General features: G+C 39.8%; 1 protein-coding gene across 1 annotated transcript; it reads right to left on the bottom strand.

Moving 5' to 3' along the window:
* Window positions 1-1,242: 1,242 nt before the first annotated feature.
* mfsd14a2 (major facilitator superfamily domain containing 14A2) lies at window positions 1,243-18,033 on the bottom strand. The gene is made up of 12 exons (XM_068737977.1): window positions 17,793-18,033; window positions 14,802-14,897; window positions 11,851-11,913; window positions 10,049-10,176; window positions 9,743-9,857; window positions 9,386-9,604; window positions 8,884-8,997; window positions 7,809-7,880; window positions 7,100-7,212; window positions 5,665-5,762; window positions 5,011-5,168; window positions 1,243-4,923 (listed from the first exon to the last, which is right to left on the bottom strand). Exons 1-12 carry the CDS (start codon window positions 17,874-17,876, stop codon window positions 4,711-4,713), a joined length of 1,473 nt encoding a protein of 490 aa, XP_068594078.1. The 5' UTR covers window positions 17,877-18,033; the 3' UTR covers window positions 1,243-4,710.
* Between the last annotated feature and the right edge of the window lie 1,200 nt (window positions 18,034-19,233).

Genomic DNA, 19,233 nt, shown 5'->3' with positions numbered 1-19,233 from the left:
CACTTTGATGACTTCATCACATCCCAGCAGATGGAAGGAAACACCGGCGAGGCAGACCGCTCCGGCACGCAGAGATTATTCTGTAAATGTAGAGGGAAATGTCCCACGAGTGGGTGACGAGTCTTCGCCGTTTGTCTAGGTAGACTGATCTCTTTTTAACAGCAAGAGTGAAAGTGATGTGAAAGCACCATAAATCTCACGGAGGATCATGTTGGCACTTTTTTTTTTTTTTGCAAAGCCCTCCTCCTGCAAACAGAAAAATTGAAATTTGAGCCCAAATGTCGTCAATTCACCCACATTCATATTATGCCACTGGTTTCTGTATGAAACCAGAACACACAACATATAAATGAGTGAAACAAACCCTTGATGAATGTATGAAGATTAAAAATGTCTAAATAAAACCTCATTTCAAAAGGAAATTAATAAATACAACTGGACTATTTAAGTCTTTATATAAAAGTAAAGGATTATAATGCATATTTGTGGTCAGTGTTGTAACGTGGTACAGTACACCCCAGTGACGGGCCAAAAGTATCGATACTACAGACAAAAGGATCAATAACCTGAATAAACAAATCATGTTGGATTATGTTTTGAGCACATGAACGCTCTTGGTAGCATGCTTTTGTGTGCGCACTCAGCAATCATGTCAAATAAACATTTACCAGAGAATGATGAAAAAGAATCATACAATGACATCACATTTCTCTCCCCTCACAGTAGCTGCTTTTAATAATAAAAGTTATATTTTTCTGGCTCTGAAGTTGCTCTACATCGGATCAACCCGCCCTCCCCTAGTGCACACTAGTTCAGTGGAAAGCAGGCCGATGGCCTTGTTAAGGGTTTCTGCCAGACTTTACTACTGCCTCCATGTGGCTTTAACAAAGAAAGGCTCAGACCACAGAAAGTAAACAAGCTCAGGTCTGTTAATAACAGTTGAGTATACACAGTGTCTAAGTGGAGGAAAGCATTAGAGCCTCAATATAACTCTGAAGGGCAGGATTACTAAACAAACATCCAACATGTTGGAGCATTCAACAAAAAGTCTGGGATTTTGAATAGTAAGTAAAAGCTAAATGTAACCGTTTGTAGTGGGATCTAATGGGATTCAGCAGACATAAAATTCAGGATCCACGTTTTAAACACAACACTAAAAGGAATTATAAATTGGAAAAATAAACCTGAAAGACACAAAATGTATGGTAAACACCCCAAAACCCACAAAGTCAAACTCAAACATTTCATTGTACAATAAACCTTTAATAAATAGTTTGTCATTAGTTTCCCATATTTACATAATAACCACCATTTACTTATGTTGCCATACTCATTTCTTGGCTAATTTAGGCACACAGAGAGAGAGAGAAAAAGAGAGCGAGAGCGAGAGCGAGAGCGAGAGCGAGAGAGAGAGAGAGAGAGAGAGAGAGAGAGAAGGGGGTTCAGGCCACAAACCACATCGTACTAAAAACAGAGTGGCCAGCAGGTAAGTCTTGAGAAATATAGAATAATAATTGCACCATACAACCAAAATAGACCCAAGAGGTGGCCATCTCCTTGAGCAATAAATATATACACTTGATGTACGTACGAGTAGTTTTAGTACATTTACAGTCGTCTGCTTGAAAGCTGTATGAGTGCACACGGGGCTGGTGCAGAATCTTACCAATTTTAGTAGGATCTGAATTCATGGGTTTACCAATGTGTTGGTCCAATAAATGTTAAATAAAAAAAAAAAAAAAGTATGATATTCAGAGATTAAATCAACATCAATGGCCTTCTGTCTAGCAACACCCCTTCTGAAATAATAAAAAGTCAAATGTTGAGGGTATAGCGCGGTCAACATGTACAGCTTGGCTTTGAACATTCAGTGACTTTTATTATCTACTGATAAATTGGGGAGAAATATCAAATATAACTAACCACAGTGAAATGCTTGTTATTAAATGAAGATTGAAATTGAAAGACAGCTAGATGGACATTCGATAATTTACCATCTCGCCACAATGTTGAAAAGATTACTGAATGAAGTTTTTAAAAACTATAAAAAAAATAAAAAAATTCAGCCAAAAAATTAAGACAAGACAAAAAATATTCAAATCACTCAAGTGAACAAGCACACATACACACAGTATGAAAACCAGAAAAAAATTGGCACAAAATATATGACGTACACTTCTCTTCAGATAGATGTTAAACAGCATGAAACCCATTGTAAGCTACTTATCCATATCACGTTGTATTTGGCTATTTAAATGCACTTGAGGCATTTTATAAATCAACTTCTGAAATTTGGGATTAGGAAAATGTACCAGTTGCTAGCACAGTATGTGAACAAAGGGAACACAGCATCACTGATACAGCCACCAAAACCAGGAGCAGTTCAATGTTCAACCTGCGCCCCCTACTGGTAAGAAAGATAACGCAGCAGATTAGACCTGCAGACAGATGTGTGCTGATGTGCACCATCCACAGCAAAGAAACACAATACATGCTGCAGTTATGACACCTGTGTGTGCGTATTTAAGGTTTTACATTCTGCTACATTAGATTTAATATGTTGACTGGATCATACTTCTTAATTCTGGGACTTTGATAATTCTATCAAAGCCCTCCTGGTTACTTTGTAGGTTAATAGTTTGTTTTTATGCCGTTTGTTTTTTGTGGAAAAGTTTCTTTAACTAATTCTGTATAGTTTTTACCTAATGGGTGTTTATAATAGACATTGCTTGATAAGGCTAGCTAGCACCGTTGTGTTTTTATGAATTAATTGAATCTTGACTGATACTTAATACTCTATTTTATTGTAGTGAACAGGTGTTTGTGGAAAAATGTAAAACCTTAAAAACACTCATCACATCTTTTAAAAAGACTAATGTGAAACTGTAACGTCTGCCAGATTTGTAGCAGCTTTTACCGCCCTTGCCTCAAACAGGCGACAAACATTTCTTTTCATCAGAAAGTCTAAACTACTGTTGCAGCTGAGTTTCCTAAAGGTGGCGCAGGTTAGAGTGTACACAACTGGCCCGACAATGACCAAATAAATGGCTCTCTTTTGTAGACAATCTGAAGCCTGTTAAATGTCAGTTTGTGAGTTAGAAGCCAGTTCCTTGAGGTGCATCACATCTAAAACTTCTACCATTTGTTTGTTGCGGTTTGAGGAATTTGCGGTGCCTGTTAATAAGCGTTTGTATGGAAGCTTAAATGTCGGGGCTTCAGTGAACCCGTTTCATTCTTCATATTACCGCTGTAGAAATGTGTATCCGCCACTTCACATCAGACTCAACCTTTGAATGATCTACCGCAGCAGCACGAGTGATATTCTGTTCAACCTAATGATATCAATTCAAAGACTCCGTATTAACAGTCAGTGCCAACACTGACGTGCCGATCGCGACGCTCTAGCTCCAGAGGCCTGTAAAATAAAAACATGGTTCTGTAAGCCGTAACCCTGATGGTGATAGATGTCAGGAAACAAAGTAACAGAAAGAGCATGAAAACAAAAAGGAATAAAAAGTTTGTAACTGCTCCGATGGGAGCGATAGCGCACGATTACAGAGCCTTTTCAGACCTCGGTCTTCATACAGGTTACGTAATTAATATAAATATATATATATATATATATAAATATATATTTACATTAAGTCACTTCGAGGCAACATTTGTTTCTTGACTAAAAACTTTAAGCACAACTAGCTTTCAGTTCGAACAGAGAAAAATATTACAACCCAAACTGTACTACTAATCTAGAGAATGGCAAGTAAACACTGAAAAACAGCTTCAGCTAATAAAGTGGTCTCTCTCGCACACTTCTCTCTGTCAGAAGTGTGATGTTTAAACAAAGTGTGGTCTTCAGAAGCTTTTTTTTTTTTTCCTCTCTCATCTGAACTGGTTGACCCCTCCTGACCTAGATTTGGCTGGCGCTGCCTCCCTCCCGCCCCCAACACTGGTTTGCAGAGACTCCCCTCGTAGGTGAACAGTTGCTGCTGTGCATTCAGAGGAAGGACTGTGTTCCCTTCTCGACGCTTCAACAGAGACGAGCATCAGAACTGAATTTAGCTTGTGAAAGACCAGCAGACGAGTGCTCAACTGACTGTTTGTTACACTCCCGTTGAACAAACAGACACAGTTGCCACGTCGCTAGCTACAGAAGAATATGAAGAATCACACAGGTATTTAGTAACATTTCATATCCACCCCACTCACACTCTAAACCAAATCACTCCGCTTCTGTTTTACACCAGGAGGGGACAAGCTGTTGTATGCTCCACTCTGTTACCGCTTTATAGAAACCAAGGATTAGAGTCCAGCTCAGCAAGACACACACACACACACACACACACACACACACACACACACACACACACACACACACACACACACACACACACACACACACACACACACACACACACACACACACACACACACACACACACACACACACACACCTTTCCACTGCAGCCCAAAAGAATACTCAACACAATCTCTTCATACAGGGTCTTTAGAGAGTCCTAAAAAAAAAGAAAGAAAAGGGCTGCTAAGGGAGGAGTGCCCACTTTTGTGCCGTGGACACAAACAGCTCTTCATGGCACTTTGAGTCTGACGTGTGCCTGAGGTGAGAGTGTGTCCGTGTGGTTAAATGTGTATTTCTGTCCGTGTGTGCAGGGGTGTTGGGTTGGAGCGCTGTCTGCCCCCCCTTAGCTGTGGTTATACACTGCTGTCCTCCAGCAGCGGCTCCTTGCCCTCGGCCCCGCTGCCTTGGGGGCTGTGGGAGTGACTCTGGGCCCCGTTGCTGTGCTTCTTATAGGCGCCGGGCCTCACGCCGGGCCCCGTGTGCTCCGGGATAAACAGGGCCACCAGCAGGGACAGCAGCACTGAGCATGCACCAAAGAGGAAGGGAGGACCTGGGATGATGGAACTCTGAAAAGAGAGAAATATTTTTGTTCAAGCACAGCTACCATATGTGCCACTTAGTATTTTGTCTGTGAAACAGTATTGAGTACATACCTCATCAGTGGGGTTGGCCATGTTGGGTTTGGCACCTTTCTCAGAGCCGTCCGTGTCGGTCAGCTCCACGTGGAACAAGTAGAAGACAAATCCGTAAAGAGCAGGGCCCAAACCGTTACAGAGGCCCCGGATTCCAGTAATCATCCCCTGGACAACACCTGCAGGCGGACAGATATGAACACAACACCGTCAGGAACATCTCTAACAGGTGCTACATTTCAGCAGCCAATCAGAATGAGATTGAGTTATTTGTCAAATAAAAATGTATGATATAGATCAACACAGGTATACAGCAGCGAAATACTTGTGTACATCCCTCCTCTTGCTGGTGTATCAGTGTGCAATGTGAGGGCACAGACACCCACTTTGTCAACAAATGAAGTGCACTGAACTTAAATACTTTTTATGCACTGACAGGAATGTGTGTATTGCATTTGGAATGGAAAACAGTAAAATAAAAGCAACTAAATGTAGCATTGAATGCAGGGTCAAATTCCTAGCCTTGTTCACTTTTACTGTGATGAGATACTCAATAATTTAAACAATAACTTAGCTTATTTAAGAGTGTGTTTTAGCTGGGCATTAAGTTCATATGTAGCTTGCACTGACGCATGCTTATTTTATCAAACAGATGTTAACAGTTGAGTGACTCACCTTGTTGGTCGGGGTCTGCATTGCGGGACACGATGGCGCTGATGGCGGGGAAAGTGATGCTGGACATGGCTGCAACAGCTCCAGCAGCCCACATCATCCTATAGCCAACAACACATGTTTGTTCAGGATACAAACAAAAGGCTTTTTAACCTTTCAAGAATTGGATTAATACCGGTCCTTGAAGGTTTTTATGCCTACTATGGTTAAAAGATTATGGCTGGAAAAAAATAAAAAAAAACTTAACTCTGAATAAATTGTGGAAAATGCAGCTAGATATAAATAAGCAGTGACTGAGCCTCAAAGTAAAAAATGTCAAAGCTAATTTGAGATAGTTCCTAATCAATTTATGAAAAACTAGAACCATGAGAATGATTTGAATGGTTTTGTTTTCAATCATCGTGTGAATGCTTTGGATACTGTTTTTCTTTTTCTTTTTGTGACCATGGAACAACCTGACCTTTATTTAACTGAATTTCCCAGGTATTGACCAAAGCAGAGAGCCTCAACAAGACGACATGTTGTGAATGCTTTCATTCACAATCAATCAATGTTAGGGGTCACTCTGCCCTCACCACCGGGCAGAAACAACAAGAGAAGCTGACGCAGTTGTTGTGATCTACGACCCGTGTGTGTCAGGGTGGGGCTTCTTTAGTAAAAGCATCTTTTCTTCATATTTACAGGTTTCAAGTGAAACATTAGTTCTACTGCTTTTAGCTTTGGGGAAAAAACATTTTTTTTAAGGCACTGAATCTCAAAGTGTAACTTCCATGACAGTAAAGAAAGAAAATCATTTTACTTTGGTCAAACTAAATCTTTTGAGTTACAACACTATATTGACGCCTTTCTAGAGTCTCAGTTATCAGCTTACTGTTTCGCCAGCTTTTGAATTAGGCTATGCTTCCCTCTGGTGGTTTGTCAGAGCATTACAACAACAGTGAACAATAACAAGAAATTCTAATGCAAAAGATGGAAATAGTGCCTGTATGTGTGCAGCGTTAACTCATGTTGGGTTGGGTACCATTTAGATTTTATTGACTCGGATTATAGATTCTGGTTGGTATCTGACTGTGCTTTAGGTTCTAGGAATATTATTTGAGTAACATTGAAAGCAAACATTTGTCATAAAAGGTATTTTGTAATTTTGTTTTTTACTTGGAAGTTTAAAAAAAAAAAAAAAATACTCCATCTTGCCATGCACAGGTTAAATATTTTCTGATTTACTGGGGTTGAATGAGTCACCATTATCTGATTCAAAAGCGTTATGCCTATGACTGGTTCTGCACAAAGCTGCAGGAAATGCCTCGTCATATTAGACCAACTTCCTTCCTTGCTTATTTGAATTATACTGCAGTGTGATCACATTTATCCGGATCACTTCTATCTTAAGCTTGCACATTGAACCTGAAAAGGGGAGTGTGTATTAGACGTTACTGACCAGGGCTGCGAGCCGAAGCCGTACCACGCCAGCTGGAGGATCTGGAAGCCGAGGCCGAGCAGGATTGTGTTCTTATTCCCTATGGACCGCATCAGGATCCCCAACACCACCGTCTGCAGAACCACAGTACATAGGTCACACAAGTAACCTCCAAGGATGCGTAAAGTAATGTAGCAAATAGTTCGAACCATTTTCAATGCACTGGAGTCTTGACTCTTACATAGAGCTGAAACAAACCCCTTGATTAATCTACGGACAGAAAAGTTATCTGCAGCAATATTTAAAATAAACTACCCACTCAAATGTTAAAATTGGCTTCTGTGATAGAATTAATAGGGTCTTCAAATTTGCTTGTTTTTTTCTCAAAATCAACCCAAAGTTATTCAGTTTACAGTCTACTCTGTTCACACATCTGTCATGTCTGTCTGTCCTCTGTTGCTCTTTTTTCCCTGTTGAAAGGTTTTTGTGGAGTTTTACCTCATCCAGTGATTCTAAGGACAGAGGGTGGGGTATGCTGCACAGATTGTAAAGTGCTGTGATGCAAATTTGTGATATACAAATCACATTTGACTTGACTTCAACATGGGCTCTGGAAAATGTGCAACTTTTCACTATCTGCCATGTTAAAAAAAAACAGTCAAGAGTAACAATAATAAAACGGACGGCTCAATTTGACATGTAATTCTAGAGCAAAAGTGGTTTTCAGTACCTGGGCTATTATTGAGAGGATCCCCACAACAGCGATAAAGGCAGCCACTGTCTCTGATGAGAAGCTTATGACCTGAGGGGGAGACAGCGTTCAGACAACACGAGTTAGGACACGAGAAGACAAGCACAGTCACAGTCACACAAGAGAAGTTGATCAGACACAAAGCCATCCCCCATTTTTCACCTAACACAAAAGGAAGAAGGGGGCTTGTTTGTGGCGTTTTGTAAACACGCGCTGTGTACAAACGGTGCTCCTCTTTTCTATTTAGGTCAAATATGCTGCCCTTTATCTCCTTCAATACAGGCAGCCTCAGGAGTAGGGCAGCTGGTGCGAGGTGTGTTTAAATTATGAATGTGAGAGATATACGATAACTTCGGCATAAAAGGGAACTGGAATATGTGAAGAGTAATGTGAGCCTCAATGCTCCAGAACTACTTTGCAGTTAGTTTTTTTTAGATTGTGTGCATGTCAGACTTGCCCGACTGGTTTATCCGACATCATTTACACAAACTAAACAATCCTCACTTCAAGCAGTTTAAAAAGAAAAAAAGGAGATCACATCCCGATGCTACTGTGCCTTTAAAGAACGAATGAACAAGTCTAATTCAGGCTACTTGTGCTGTTAAAATACATCGGTTTTCCTGCGGTAGCATTTTGCTGAGACACCTAATGAATTTGTTCCCACACTGCTGAGCAAACCTGCTGATCCAATTTTAAAGTGACGTAGGAAAAAGTGTGTTGGGAGAATGTCTCCCCAGCTGTTTAGAAATGAGTCGCTGAGTTTTCCTGTAGCAATTCCAGCTTTTTATTAGCAAAACAAATTGCTTAAGTATGACGCTGACATATTAATACCAAATATAACAACTTCATGTAAGAAAGCAGTGTCTTAGCTTCCGAATATCACAATAACCAATGAAATCACAATTCCATGTCCCTACTGTGGATGAGTAGGTGCTATTACATGTGATGTAAAAGTGTACATGATGTGTGTAAACAATGTTCGTTTGGGTAATCTGCGTGTTTAATCCAGTCATGTTTATGTTCTTTCTGGAAGTGTAAAAGAGCAGAGTGTTACCTGTCTGAGATAGAGGAAGAAGCTGGAGTACTGGCCGGCCTCAGGGAGGTAGGAGAGGAACACTGTGATACAGATGAGGAGCACCGTGGAGTCCTGGCCCACCTTACGCAGAGACTGCGAGACATAGACATGAGCAATGTTAGTGGAGACCATTTACCATTGGCTCCTACTTTAATAAGCCTTAATCTAAAAGTTATAGTTACTTTAGGACAAAATTTCCTCTGTTTTGTTTTGTGTCTCTGGACAGTGTTTCCATGCTGAACTGCAATGGATGGATATTGCAGTTCAGACAAAAAAAAAAAAAAAAAAAAAAGGAAGTAAAAACTCGTACCAGAGTACTTGGATGTCAAAGCGCGTTCGGGCTACACTAAATGCGTACAGGTTGGCAGGTTTGCAAACAACAACAGAGCTGATGAAACACTGCAATCAACTGCCGTTTGGTGAGAAAGCTGTGCATAATACCGGGTCACAGCAGACTGAAATGTGTCACGTTGTTACTCACAGCGAAGGGGTCTGCCTGTTCCCAGGAGATGGGTGCTCCCCACGACGCTGGCCTCATCTTCTCCGGCAGCGACTCTGGTACGGCCACCAGGATGAAGCAGATGTCCAGCAGGGCAATGGCCGTGGCCAGGATCACCACCAAGGTGTCGCCGTAGGTCACCGATAAGTAGGCTCCGATGGCCGGGCTGGTAACCAGGCTGGCTGCAAAGGTAGCGGATACCTGGAGGGAGCGACATGCAGAGCTGAGCCAAACGGGAAGGAATCGATCTAGTCTTTTAATGCACTTGTATTTTCTAATTGTTAGAACTCAATCAGTGTGGAGGCATTTAACAGATGTTTTGGTGAACCATGTCCTTACCAAACCGTATGCTGTGCTCCTCTCATGCTCCTGCGTGATATCCGCCACGTAGGCAAAGATTACAGAAAAAGTGACGGCAAAGACGCCGGACATGGAGATAACGGCAAAGTACCACCTGAAGGAATAAAAGGGTTTGGCTTTTAACAGTGTCATTTTACATTTGTGAAGTTCGTAGTGTTGTTAACTGGTCATTTTGGGGCTGTAGTTTACTCTGTCGCATTAGGTTGCATTACAGTACTTCATTCACCTTCTACCTAAAAACAAGACTGAATAATTAGATAGAGCCGTTGGCGTTTTTGCACTCACCATGGGCTGATCTTCATCAGTGGAATGGGTGCACATGTGAAGAAGACTGTTAGCAGCAAGAAGGATTTGCGTCCCCAAACGTCTGACAACGCTCCAATCAGCGGAGCACTGAGAAATGATAATAGGCCCTGGAGAGGATGGAGAGAGAAAGATGGGACAGAAAGGGAGGCGGATGTATCAGAAAAGTGTTGAAAATGGTCAACGTGAGTGAAGTTAACACTCAGATTCACAGGGACTGTGATTCAAGTACACATACCCCGTCAACACAGAAACCTGCAGGTTTGGCTCTAAACACAACTCTAATCTGTGTATGATACTGGCCTTACTGCTCACTCACAAGCAGATTCATGTGAAACGTTTCCCTCTATAGCCATACTGGCATGAAGGCAAACAATATCTATTGTTTAGGCCAGTTAAAGTCCTTTATATGGTCTGGAAAGTCTGATATCACCAGGCTATTGTAGCTGGCAGACTTAGAAAATATTTTCCTACTCTAAATAAAGACAATAACAAAGGACTTAGAGCTTTTCTGGTTTGAGGTCTGTTTTGAAGTAAAAACAAAAACAGATGTTTGAAATGTTATCATCTGGCTAATAAAAGACAGTTATTTAGTTGTTTTTTTTAAATTTAATTTTTGTGTGACCACAAAATTGTTGTTTTCATCATACATTTTTTTTATCTTCACAAAATAAAAACAATCAATCCATTACGTTCACATATAGAAAACAGATTGTTACGTGTTTTTTGGTGGTCACTTCTTCGCATAGTAAATATTTTACTTATTATTATTAGCCTTATTCACAAACATGCCTAAACCAGGCGTATGAACGCTTTACGCATAGATGCATGTACAATAATTGTGGCGGGTCTCATCTTAGGCTGACAGATCAGGGGGTCCTTGTCCTCCTCCACCCGTGTCCATGTTTCGCTCCTGTACAACAACTTCACCGCTTTCCCCATGATACAACTCTAAGCATAAGTATATATCCTTTTATAGAGAAATGGGGGCGTGGCAATATGCCAGTTTAAAATAGCAGACACGCACCAGTCAGTTTAGAATGTCGGTAATTTTGCACGTGTGCGCAAAGTAGTAACATTTCCACGCACATATTACTGAATGAGCCCCAATGAAAACAGAAGCATGCACTCTCCGACTATCTTGAGACACACTCTCCTGTTCCCTGAATAGGGACCATGAAGGTGCACTTGAGGCTCTCAGCGTGCTTCTATGATATATTCTGTAGTGAGCTGGAGAACCTGCCGGGGTAACGGGACAGCTTGCAGGTGTTTACATGTAACTGCATTAGTGTTAAGCAGGGCGTCACTGAACAAGAGAGCACACGCTCAGCAAATCTTCCAGGTGCAAAAAAAGGAAAACAAACTTGCTGTACAGCAGCTGCAGTGCTTAAAAAAAAAAAGAAGAGCCTATGGCTGCTGGCATGCCTTACTGTATGGCTTTTTGTTACCTTAGATATATTGCTTGTTATTGAAGTATTGTCAATAAAACAACAAGACATAACTTGCTGGCATCGTGTCAGTGCTATATTGCGGTCATAAGACATTACAGTCATTTAGCAGATGCTTTTATCCAAAGCGATTTACAATTCTCTATCTATACACCGTAGGCACAACTACGGGAGCAATTTTTGGGTTAAGTGTCTTGCTCAAGGACACATTGACTAGTGGAGCAGGAGCCAGGGATCGAACCACCAACCCTCTGATTGAAAGGCGGCCCTGCTCTCCACTTAGTCACGGTCACCAAGAGACAGAATACTCACTGTTGGTGTGTACCGATAACTTACCTTGACACCATGGATAAGTCCATTCATCAGGAATGTGTGTTGGGGGAATGTCTGGTGTAATACCTGAAGAACAAACACAGATAAGACCGCATGAAACCACGTTATCCACAGAGTTTGCGTCACATTTAAAAAAAATGACCTACAGTGTTTTCTCAGAGTTAAACTACAACTAGGGAGCAAAACAACTATGACGCCAAACATGACTAAACTCCAAATAATGGAGGGTTGAAATCCAGGAAATAAAACATGAATTCAATCATTGAGGTCACTGGCAGGATGTTTAAACTTGTCACTGTAATGAAAAATAAAAACATGTTCACTACATTAAACATAAATATCTTATGTGTTTTCTGAGACATTTCACAGGGATATGACCCACATGTTGAGTCATCTCACATAATTACCAGGAAAACACAAACAAAAGCACACAGAAACAACATAAAACATAGACATGCAGAAAAACAAAACCAACGGAAAATGGATTTTAAAAACAGACAAAGTGTATAAAATGTAAAGCATGACACAGGGTAGGTAAAAACACAAAGAGATAAAATGACTTAGTTCCATAGTGATCATGGGCAAAAATCATCAACACCACCCACAACACAGATCCCTTGGCCATTGCACCATTACCAACTGCAAATTGTGACATGCAGATTATAGCAGATACAGTATTACTTTTCATACAAATTGTGCATATTTACTAAAATACATTCACCTGTCTCTCCTCTATCCATTTCAAAACTATAACAGATTCCAAAGATCTAATTTTTAGCCCAATTTTTAAATAAATAAAATAAAACACAAGATAAAAAAAACACAGAATACATAACTTGAGATGGAAAATTAAACCCACCCCACCCCAATAATAATAATAATAATAATAATAATAATAATAATAATAATATTAAAATCCGCACCCATATTTGCAGCATGTAAACACTGCAGCAGCATCAAACGGTCTTCATTATTTTATACTTTGTGGTAGAGATTTGAATTTTTGAGACAAAAACTTGAGTGCACTCACTAACATTGTTGTCATTCCTCATGCGAGTGCTAAATCCCATTACTTTGGTCATAAAATCAACAGAGAAAACCAGAGTATAGATTTAAATAAATTGTCAGCACAATTATCCCAAAGGGGTTGTACCGAACATGTTCTGTTTTCTGAGACAATCCAAATAGTCCACCCTAAGATACAAATCAAACAGAACGGGAAAGACAGGTGATTACAGGTGACGTTCAGCAACCAGCCTACTGTTCCCCTTCAAGTAACCACTGTTAGCTCTGCCAGGACTTGTTTACACTATTAGCACCGTTAGCTACAAGACGCCAGCTCGGCCGTCTCCATGTTGAGAGCTGATAAAATACAATAGAAATGCTCCCAATCTTGTGTATAGCACCTTCAATGAAACAATAAAATGTTTACTCCATGTGAAGCGGTCTTTCAAAATTTGATTTTTCAAGCTTTCTTATAAACAAATGATATGGAGAACTTTTCAATTTTTTGATGATGCTTGGTTTACTGCTGCTTTCTCACAAAAAAAGTAAGAACAGGTTCTTACACAGGAAGTGTAAGAACAGGTAAATGTTGTGTGGAAGCACTTGGATTGGAAGACTAGAAAGGCACTATATATATATGCAAGTGCATTTATTAAGTACATTTCATATTTCAGGATATGTTCAGACATGTTCCTACAATACTGTACATTTGTGAGAATGCAAAGGGGAAAAGACAGTCCAGCTCAAAGTCCATACCGTCAGTGTCATTGACACTGGTGTGATAACATGAAGCCATTAAATTAGAACATCTGGAGCTCGACTAAATAACTAGTTATTGATTAGGGGTACAGAAGGAAAAGCTCATGGCATCGCTGAGAATCTCCACACACACACACACACACACACACACACACACACACACACACACACACACACACACACACACACACACACACACACACACACACACACACACACACACACACACACACACACACACACACACACACACACACACAGCAGTACACTCATTGGGAGCAGTGAAGCAGTCCCTCTCATCTTCAGGCGCCCTCTGATTAGTCCAAAATGCAAATCCTACCTCCGCCCAGGGATCTTGAGGGCAACAAACCCCCAGTAATTAAGGCTTTACAAACCCCCAGTAATTAATGCACAACAGTTACACATACAACCACCTCTTCAAACAAGAGGCTGCTGGAAAGCATGCATTGCATAAGCCTGTCTGGTTCACATCATGTGGCGCACAGATGTATACTCATTTGTCTGAGATACCAGTTTCTACACAAAGTAATTTACAAAGAGAAAAAACATGCAAGTTGAAAAAGAAACTGGACATTTAAATAAATACAGAAATGGAAAGCCACTGTCAAAAGAAGGACAACTATTCCATTAACTAGCTTATTGTTCTTCTGGCGCCAACATTGTGTTGTTGTTTTAAAAAAACAACAACACATAACATTTTGGAAAGACAATCTTCTAAATAACTCGGTCCGAGTTGCTTGTAGCAAATATGGTCACCACACCACTCTGCAGTGCACTGAGGTGAAAGTGTGGTTGTGTGCTGTGGCCTGACAACACAAACCAGTGACCCCCCGATAAGCCTTTTCAACAAAGAGCTGGTGCTCAGACAATGCAACAGTTTGATGCCCTTTTCATATTTCTCAGTCCATTAGTGCTTGGCAAAACATCTGCCAACACACACGCACAAAAAAACAAACAAACTGCGTCACGCGGGGCCTCACTCATTTGATTAGGAATTCAATCATTCAGAGACACTGATGGGTCTTGTATGATTCCAGTCAATGGGAAATGCCACTCTTTGGCTGGGTTACAAGAGAAGAGAGGTGTAGGCGTATGAATGCATTACTAACGGTTATATCAGTTTACATAACAGTGTGTCTACGTGAGAGTGTGTGTGTGTCCGGGCTTACCGTGAGCATTGGGGTGGTGAGAAGACCCCATGCAAAAAACTCCAAGAAGATGACCACCACAGCATGGTAAACACTGGGCTCACCGATTCCCTGAGGCTGGATGGAGACATACAAACAGAGAGGTGATTAGCCAAGAAGCAACAAACATTTTTTTTTTTACTGCATCATAGTGCCTGTAAACGGTAACACATTAATAGATCGAACCTCAAACTGGAATCTAATTCAAAGAAGCTTTCGCCTAATGATACAGAGATTCTGCATCACCCGATCCTGTGGGACAGCCCACAGATGGGATAGAGTAAGTAAGCCAATGGGAAATATTGTTTCACTCTGGACTTTTGGAAGGAAGTTTTGACTTGGCCAATACAGGGCTGAAAGTTGAACTAAACCACCAAAAGAATCAGGATTGCTCTGTGACTTGCATACTTTTTTCCTTCAATTGAAATTCAAATTGATACTATCTTCATACTGAAATCTGCTCATGGGACTGGAAATGGTATTGCTTTCTAAACTGATAACTTACAGAGAAAAAGCTGTATATCTGCTGCCAGTTTTGTTTTTTTCATTGCCACAAGCCATTCTGCTTTTTGTTCTCTATTCTACAACATGAGCTTAGTGGTGCCTGCACAATTTATCAAAGTCAAAGATCCGAGAACATAAAAGCGACTAAGGTGCATACATGCCAAGACTAATTTAAAAGCAGTATTGTGGCTCTTTTAATCCAGTCATACTTACTCTAATTACAACATTAATGTGATTGAGACGAAGTTAAGCTGTTTACATGCAATATGCAATATCAGCTATCGTGCCTTACGCTTATTACAAATTAATTTTGTTGAGTAAGTGAATGCACAGGCCCTAAATCAAGCGGAGATTACTCATTTAATTTCAAATTCATCCAAGTGTAGGACAATAATTCGTAATTTAAAAAATAAAAAATAAGATTTAAAATGTATTGGTGAAAAAATTCTTCATTTACATTTGACAGCTAGGAGCCGAAGTGTTTGATCCTACAGGTGTGAAAATAACTAATGATTCTGTTCTATAGTTTATCGGGTCACAATAAGTATAGACCTATAATGAGTAAAACACCAATTGGCATCCTTTAAACTTTCATAAAACCCACTCCCTAGAGAGGAAGTAACTGAATTGCCACACAATAAAATCTACACAAGTCTGTAAGGTGAAGAGAACGTGTGGTCGAGTGGGTGTGGATGCTGAGCAGAATCTTTCACAGGAACCACAGATTCCTTATGATGATAACTCTTCGAGACTGTGAAGTAGGCCAGGGCCACCTTAACATAGGCATTAGCTGCTAGTTTACTCGCTCATGTGGTTTGTCACTTCCCCACGTAGAGAGAGTGAAACCGTCACAAAAAAACCCAGTCTTCAGGTCTGAGTATAACTGAGCGGGTCACAAGCGGCAATGTTATAATGACTAGCAAGGACTGTATAAGTCTACTGGTTCATTAAAAGTTGCAGGCAAATCAGAAGGAAGTCACATCCTTTTTGTTCTACGACGCACCTGCTTATCCGAAGAAAAAAAAAAAAAAAAAAAAAAAAAGGAACATTCTGCAACTGTCTCATTATAGGGATGTTGCAACTTCCCCTCCACTGAAATGACGACCAGCTACATCATTAGAGATCACATTTTGCTATTGACTAGTGAGCATCTAAGCCTATTATATGCAATGACTGGATCATGGATTGGATGTAGAAAGTGAAATCTTAATGGCTGAGTAGTCAGGAGAAGCTGCAGTAATACAGTGAGGCAATAACAATGACCTGAACTAAGGACCTCATTGGAATATAGCCACATCATGTCAGGTACAAAAAAATTTACAGACACATGGTTATCGACAGGATCATTACTGAGAGAAAACAACAGTTTTTGGTTCTCTTCATTAGGATTACAAATCGGTGTGTCTTCATTTGGAAACTCAGAATGTTTGGCATAGCTGTCCACCGGATTACATAACCATCTCTGATGCCTCACTGTATTTATAACAATCCTACCATACTCACTCAATGCCAAAAGCCTAAATTTGGGGCAATCATCACTTTGACCATGTAAAAAAAAAAAATGATGCAAATAACAGGAATCTCCGAAATGATAGTTCGTTGTCTGTTTGGTCCGTGTATTGAGGAAGGTTGACGCTTCCAGCTAAGGGCATCGTATCACATTATAATATTGTTCATACCTGGACCACAGGTGACCCAGCTAAGTGTACATACAAACAACAAAGTGATTTTGAACCAATCATTAGCACCACATTCTGAACAGACGACATATAGTTATGAACTTCGTTGCAGGTCTTAAACAGATGCAGTCAATATGTTTGCTCATCTGGAATGTTTACTTAACGTTAACCGTCGTGCGTGCTAGTTTTCAACGAACATTACCAAACCGTAAAATGTATTAAACCACATTATCGACCAAACATATCTTACGTTGACTGGAAAGTTACACTACTTTGTCTCAGAAACAGTTAGCTAGATAATACAATGATTATCAGTTTGTTGTAGCAGGATAAAAATAACCCCAATTAGACACATATGCTAGAGAGCTAACGTTAGTGCCAGTTTATGCTTTATAAAGCACCGTCACGCGTAATTTTGAAGATTTGAACACACGTGAGACACCGTTAAACATTAAGTGCTGGTTTAAAGTCAGCGTAAATAACATTCTGGTTAACTGAGATACTGTGCAGAGATAAATAAATACACACCCAACCGTAGCATTACCAGGGCTGACGTGTAAACGACTAGGCCGCTAACATTAGCCACTTCAGAGCTAGCTGTGTTAGCCACACGGACTCAGCTAACGGTTAACGGTAAACCATGAAAGACAGAAAGATATAAACAAATGGCGCTGCGACTGCTACGTTTTTCATGAAATAAACAAGGCTACTAACTAATTTCAGCAACTGAGAGCCAGTTTAGCTCAGTGGCAAAGCTCACTTAACGAAGATAAATAAATATTTAACTCACACTTCCTCCATCTTTTATTATAATTTTCTTTGCAAGAAGAATGCTGCGGTTCAGCCGCTTTTTCTTCTTTTTCTCCCCCGTCATTGTTAACTTATGTCCATTCTTGGTGTTAGAGGGTCATCGTTGCTCCTATCAAAACTAAAACAATCTACTGATTTTGACTACAAAGCTCATAACACCTCGGAAGTCGGCTATAGGCAGCTAGCAGTGAGCTACCTAAATGATGATTTCTCCACCTCACTTCAACCCTTCTTCCTGAACTAAACGTAGACCCGCCCTTCGAGTGCAACACCGCACAATGATTGGCTGGCTGATGAACGAGCAAGTCCAAACTGTGGTTGTGATTGGTTAAAAAAAACCGATGGCGCTACCGATCCTCAAATGGCGATTTGCGAATATCACACCGCGGGTTCGGGTGTACAAGAGGAAATCCCTTATATGGTGATTGGCTGAGTTTATCAAGAAAATGTACACGATGTTCAGCTACTTCCACAAACACAATAATAACAAAACATCATACCGTATACAAGAAGAAATATCCTATACGATGAAGTGGCTGAGATTTATGAATAAAGTTTAAAAGATGTTCAGCTACTTCCACAAACATAATACAAACAATTCAGAGTAGACATAAAAATTAAAATAATAATAAATAGAGGATTCCAAGTCTCTCTTTTCTTACACTAATCTCAGATTTGTCTTAAAGTAATTTTTTTGTTGTTGACAAAAGTGGGTGAATTACCTTTTCTGGTACCTACTTTGGAAGTGCCCATACTATGATAAAGTGTGATGTTTTTGTATGTGTGCTGCTTTATATATATTATGTTATTTGTCATATTTTGTTAAGTTGAAAAGGTTAGGTTGTTGTCCCCCATCTATGTACTGAAAAATAAGTAGAACATAACAGACGTCGACACAACCCAATAAAATACAATGCAGGCTCACAATAATACATTATATATGTCTTCATGGAATAAATCATGAATGAGAATATATTGCTAAAAAAAACACCATAAAAATTACAAAATGGCACAGTATGGTGTAGTAATGGGTTAGAAACCTGTTCAAAAGTAAATAAAAGGACACACACCATCAAAGCAAACAATGTAAACTATAGAGCTTTACATTTTATTAACTTAAATAAAGTGTTAGAAATTCATTTCAAATTAAAGAAAACAGGAGAAAATCCATTTTCTTGGCTTATTGTTTATATGATTATGATTCAAAATATGATTGAATTCAGATATGTTTCATCTATTTAACCATTCAAAATAAATCATATTACATTTTTTATATTAAATCTATTGTACAATTTCTGGTAGTGTAGTCCAGTAACGTAAACATTTGTAGCAACAAATCATGGAACCTATCGGGTTTTTCTTCCCCTGTCTTTATTCAAGAACATGGTCTTTCAATAAATAGAATAGAGACAGGAAAAAGC

Source organism: Cebidichthys violaceus, unplaced genomic scaffold (assembly GCF_023349555.1).
Source record: "Cebidichthys violaceus isolate CVI_PGR_0920_01 unplaced genomic scaffold, fCebVio1.0.p SCAF_8, whole genome shotgun sequence".
In the NCBI taxonomy this organism is placed as follows: Eukaryota; Metazoa; Chordata; class Actinopteri; order Perciformes; family Stichaeidae; genus Cebidichthys; species Cebidichthys violaceus.
The sequence above is the reverse complement of the archived record's forward strand: the minus strand, read 5'-3'. Positions and strand labels throughout refer to the sequence as shown.

Coding starts and splice junctions, on each gene's coding strand:
- mfsd14a2 (XM_068737977.1), bottom strand. CDS start 17,876: ATGACGGGGGAGAAAAAGAAGAAAAAGCGGCTGAACCGCAGCATTCTT. Junction 10,177..11,850: donor GACTTATCCATGGTGTCAAG/GTAAGTTATCGG, acceptor CATCCTCTCCAG/GGCCTATTATCATTTCTCAG. Junction 8,998..9,385: donor AACAGGCAGACCCCTTCGCT/GTGAGTAACAAC, acceptor TATGTCTCGCAG/TCTCTGCGTAAGGTGGGCCA.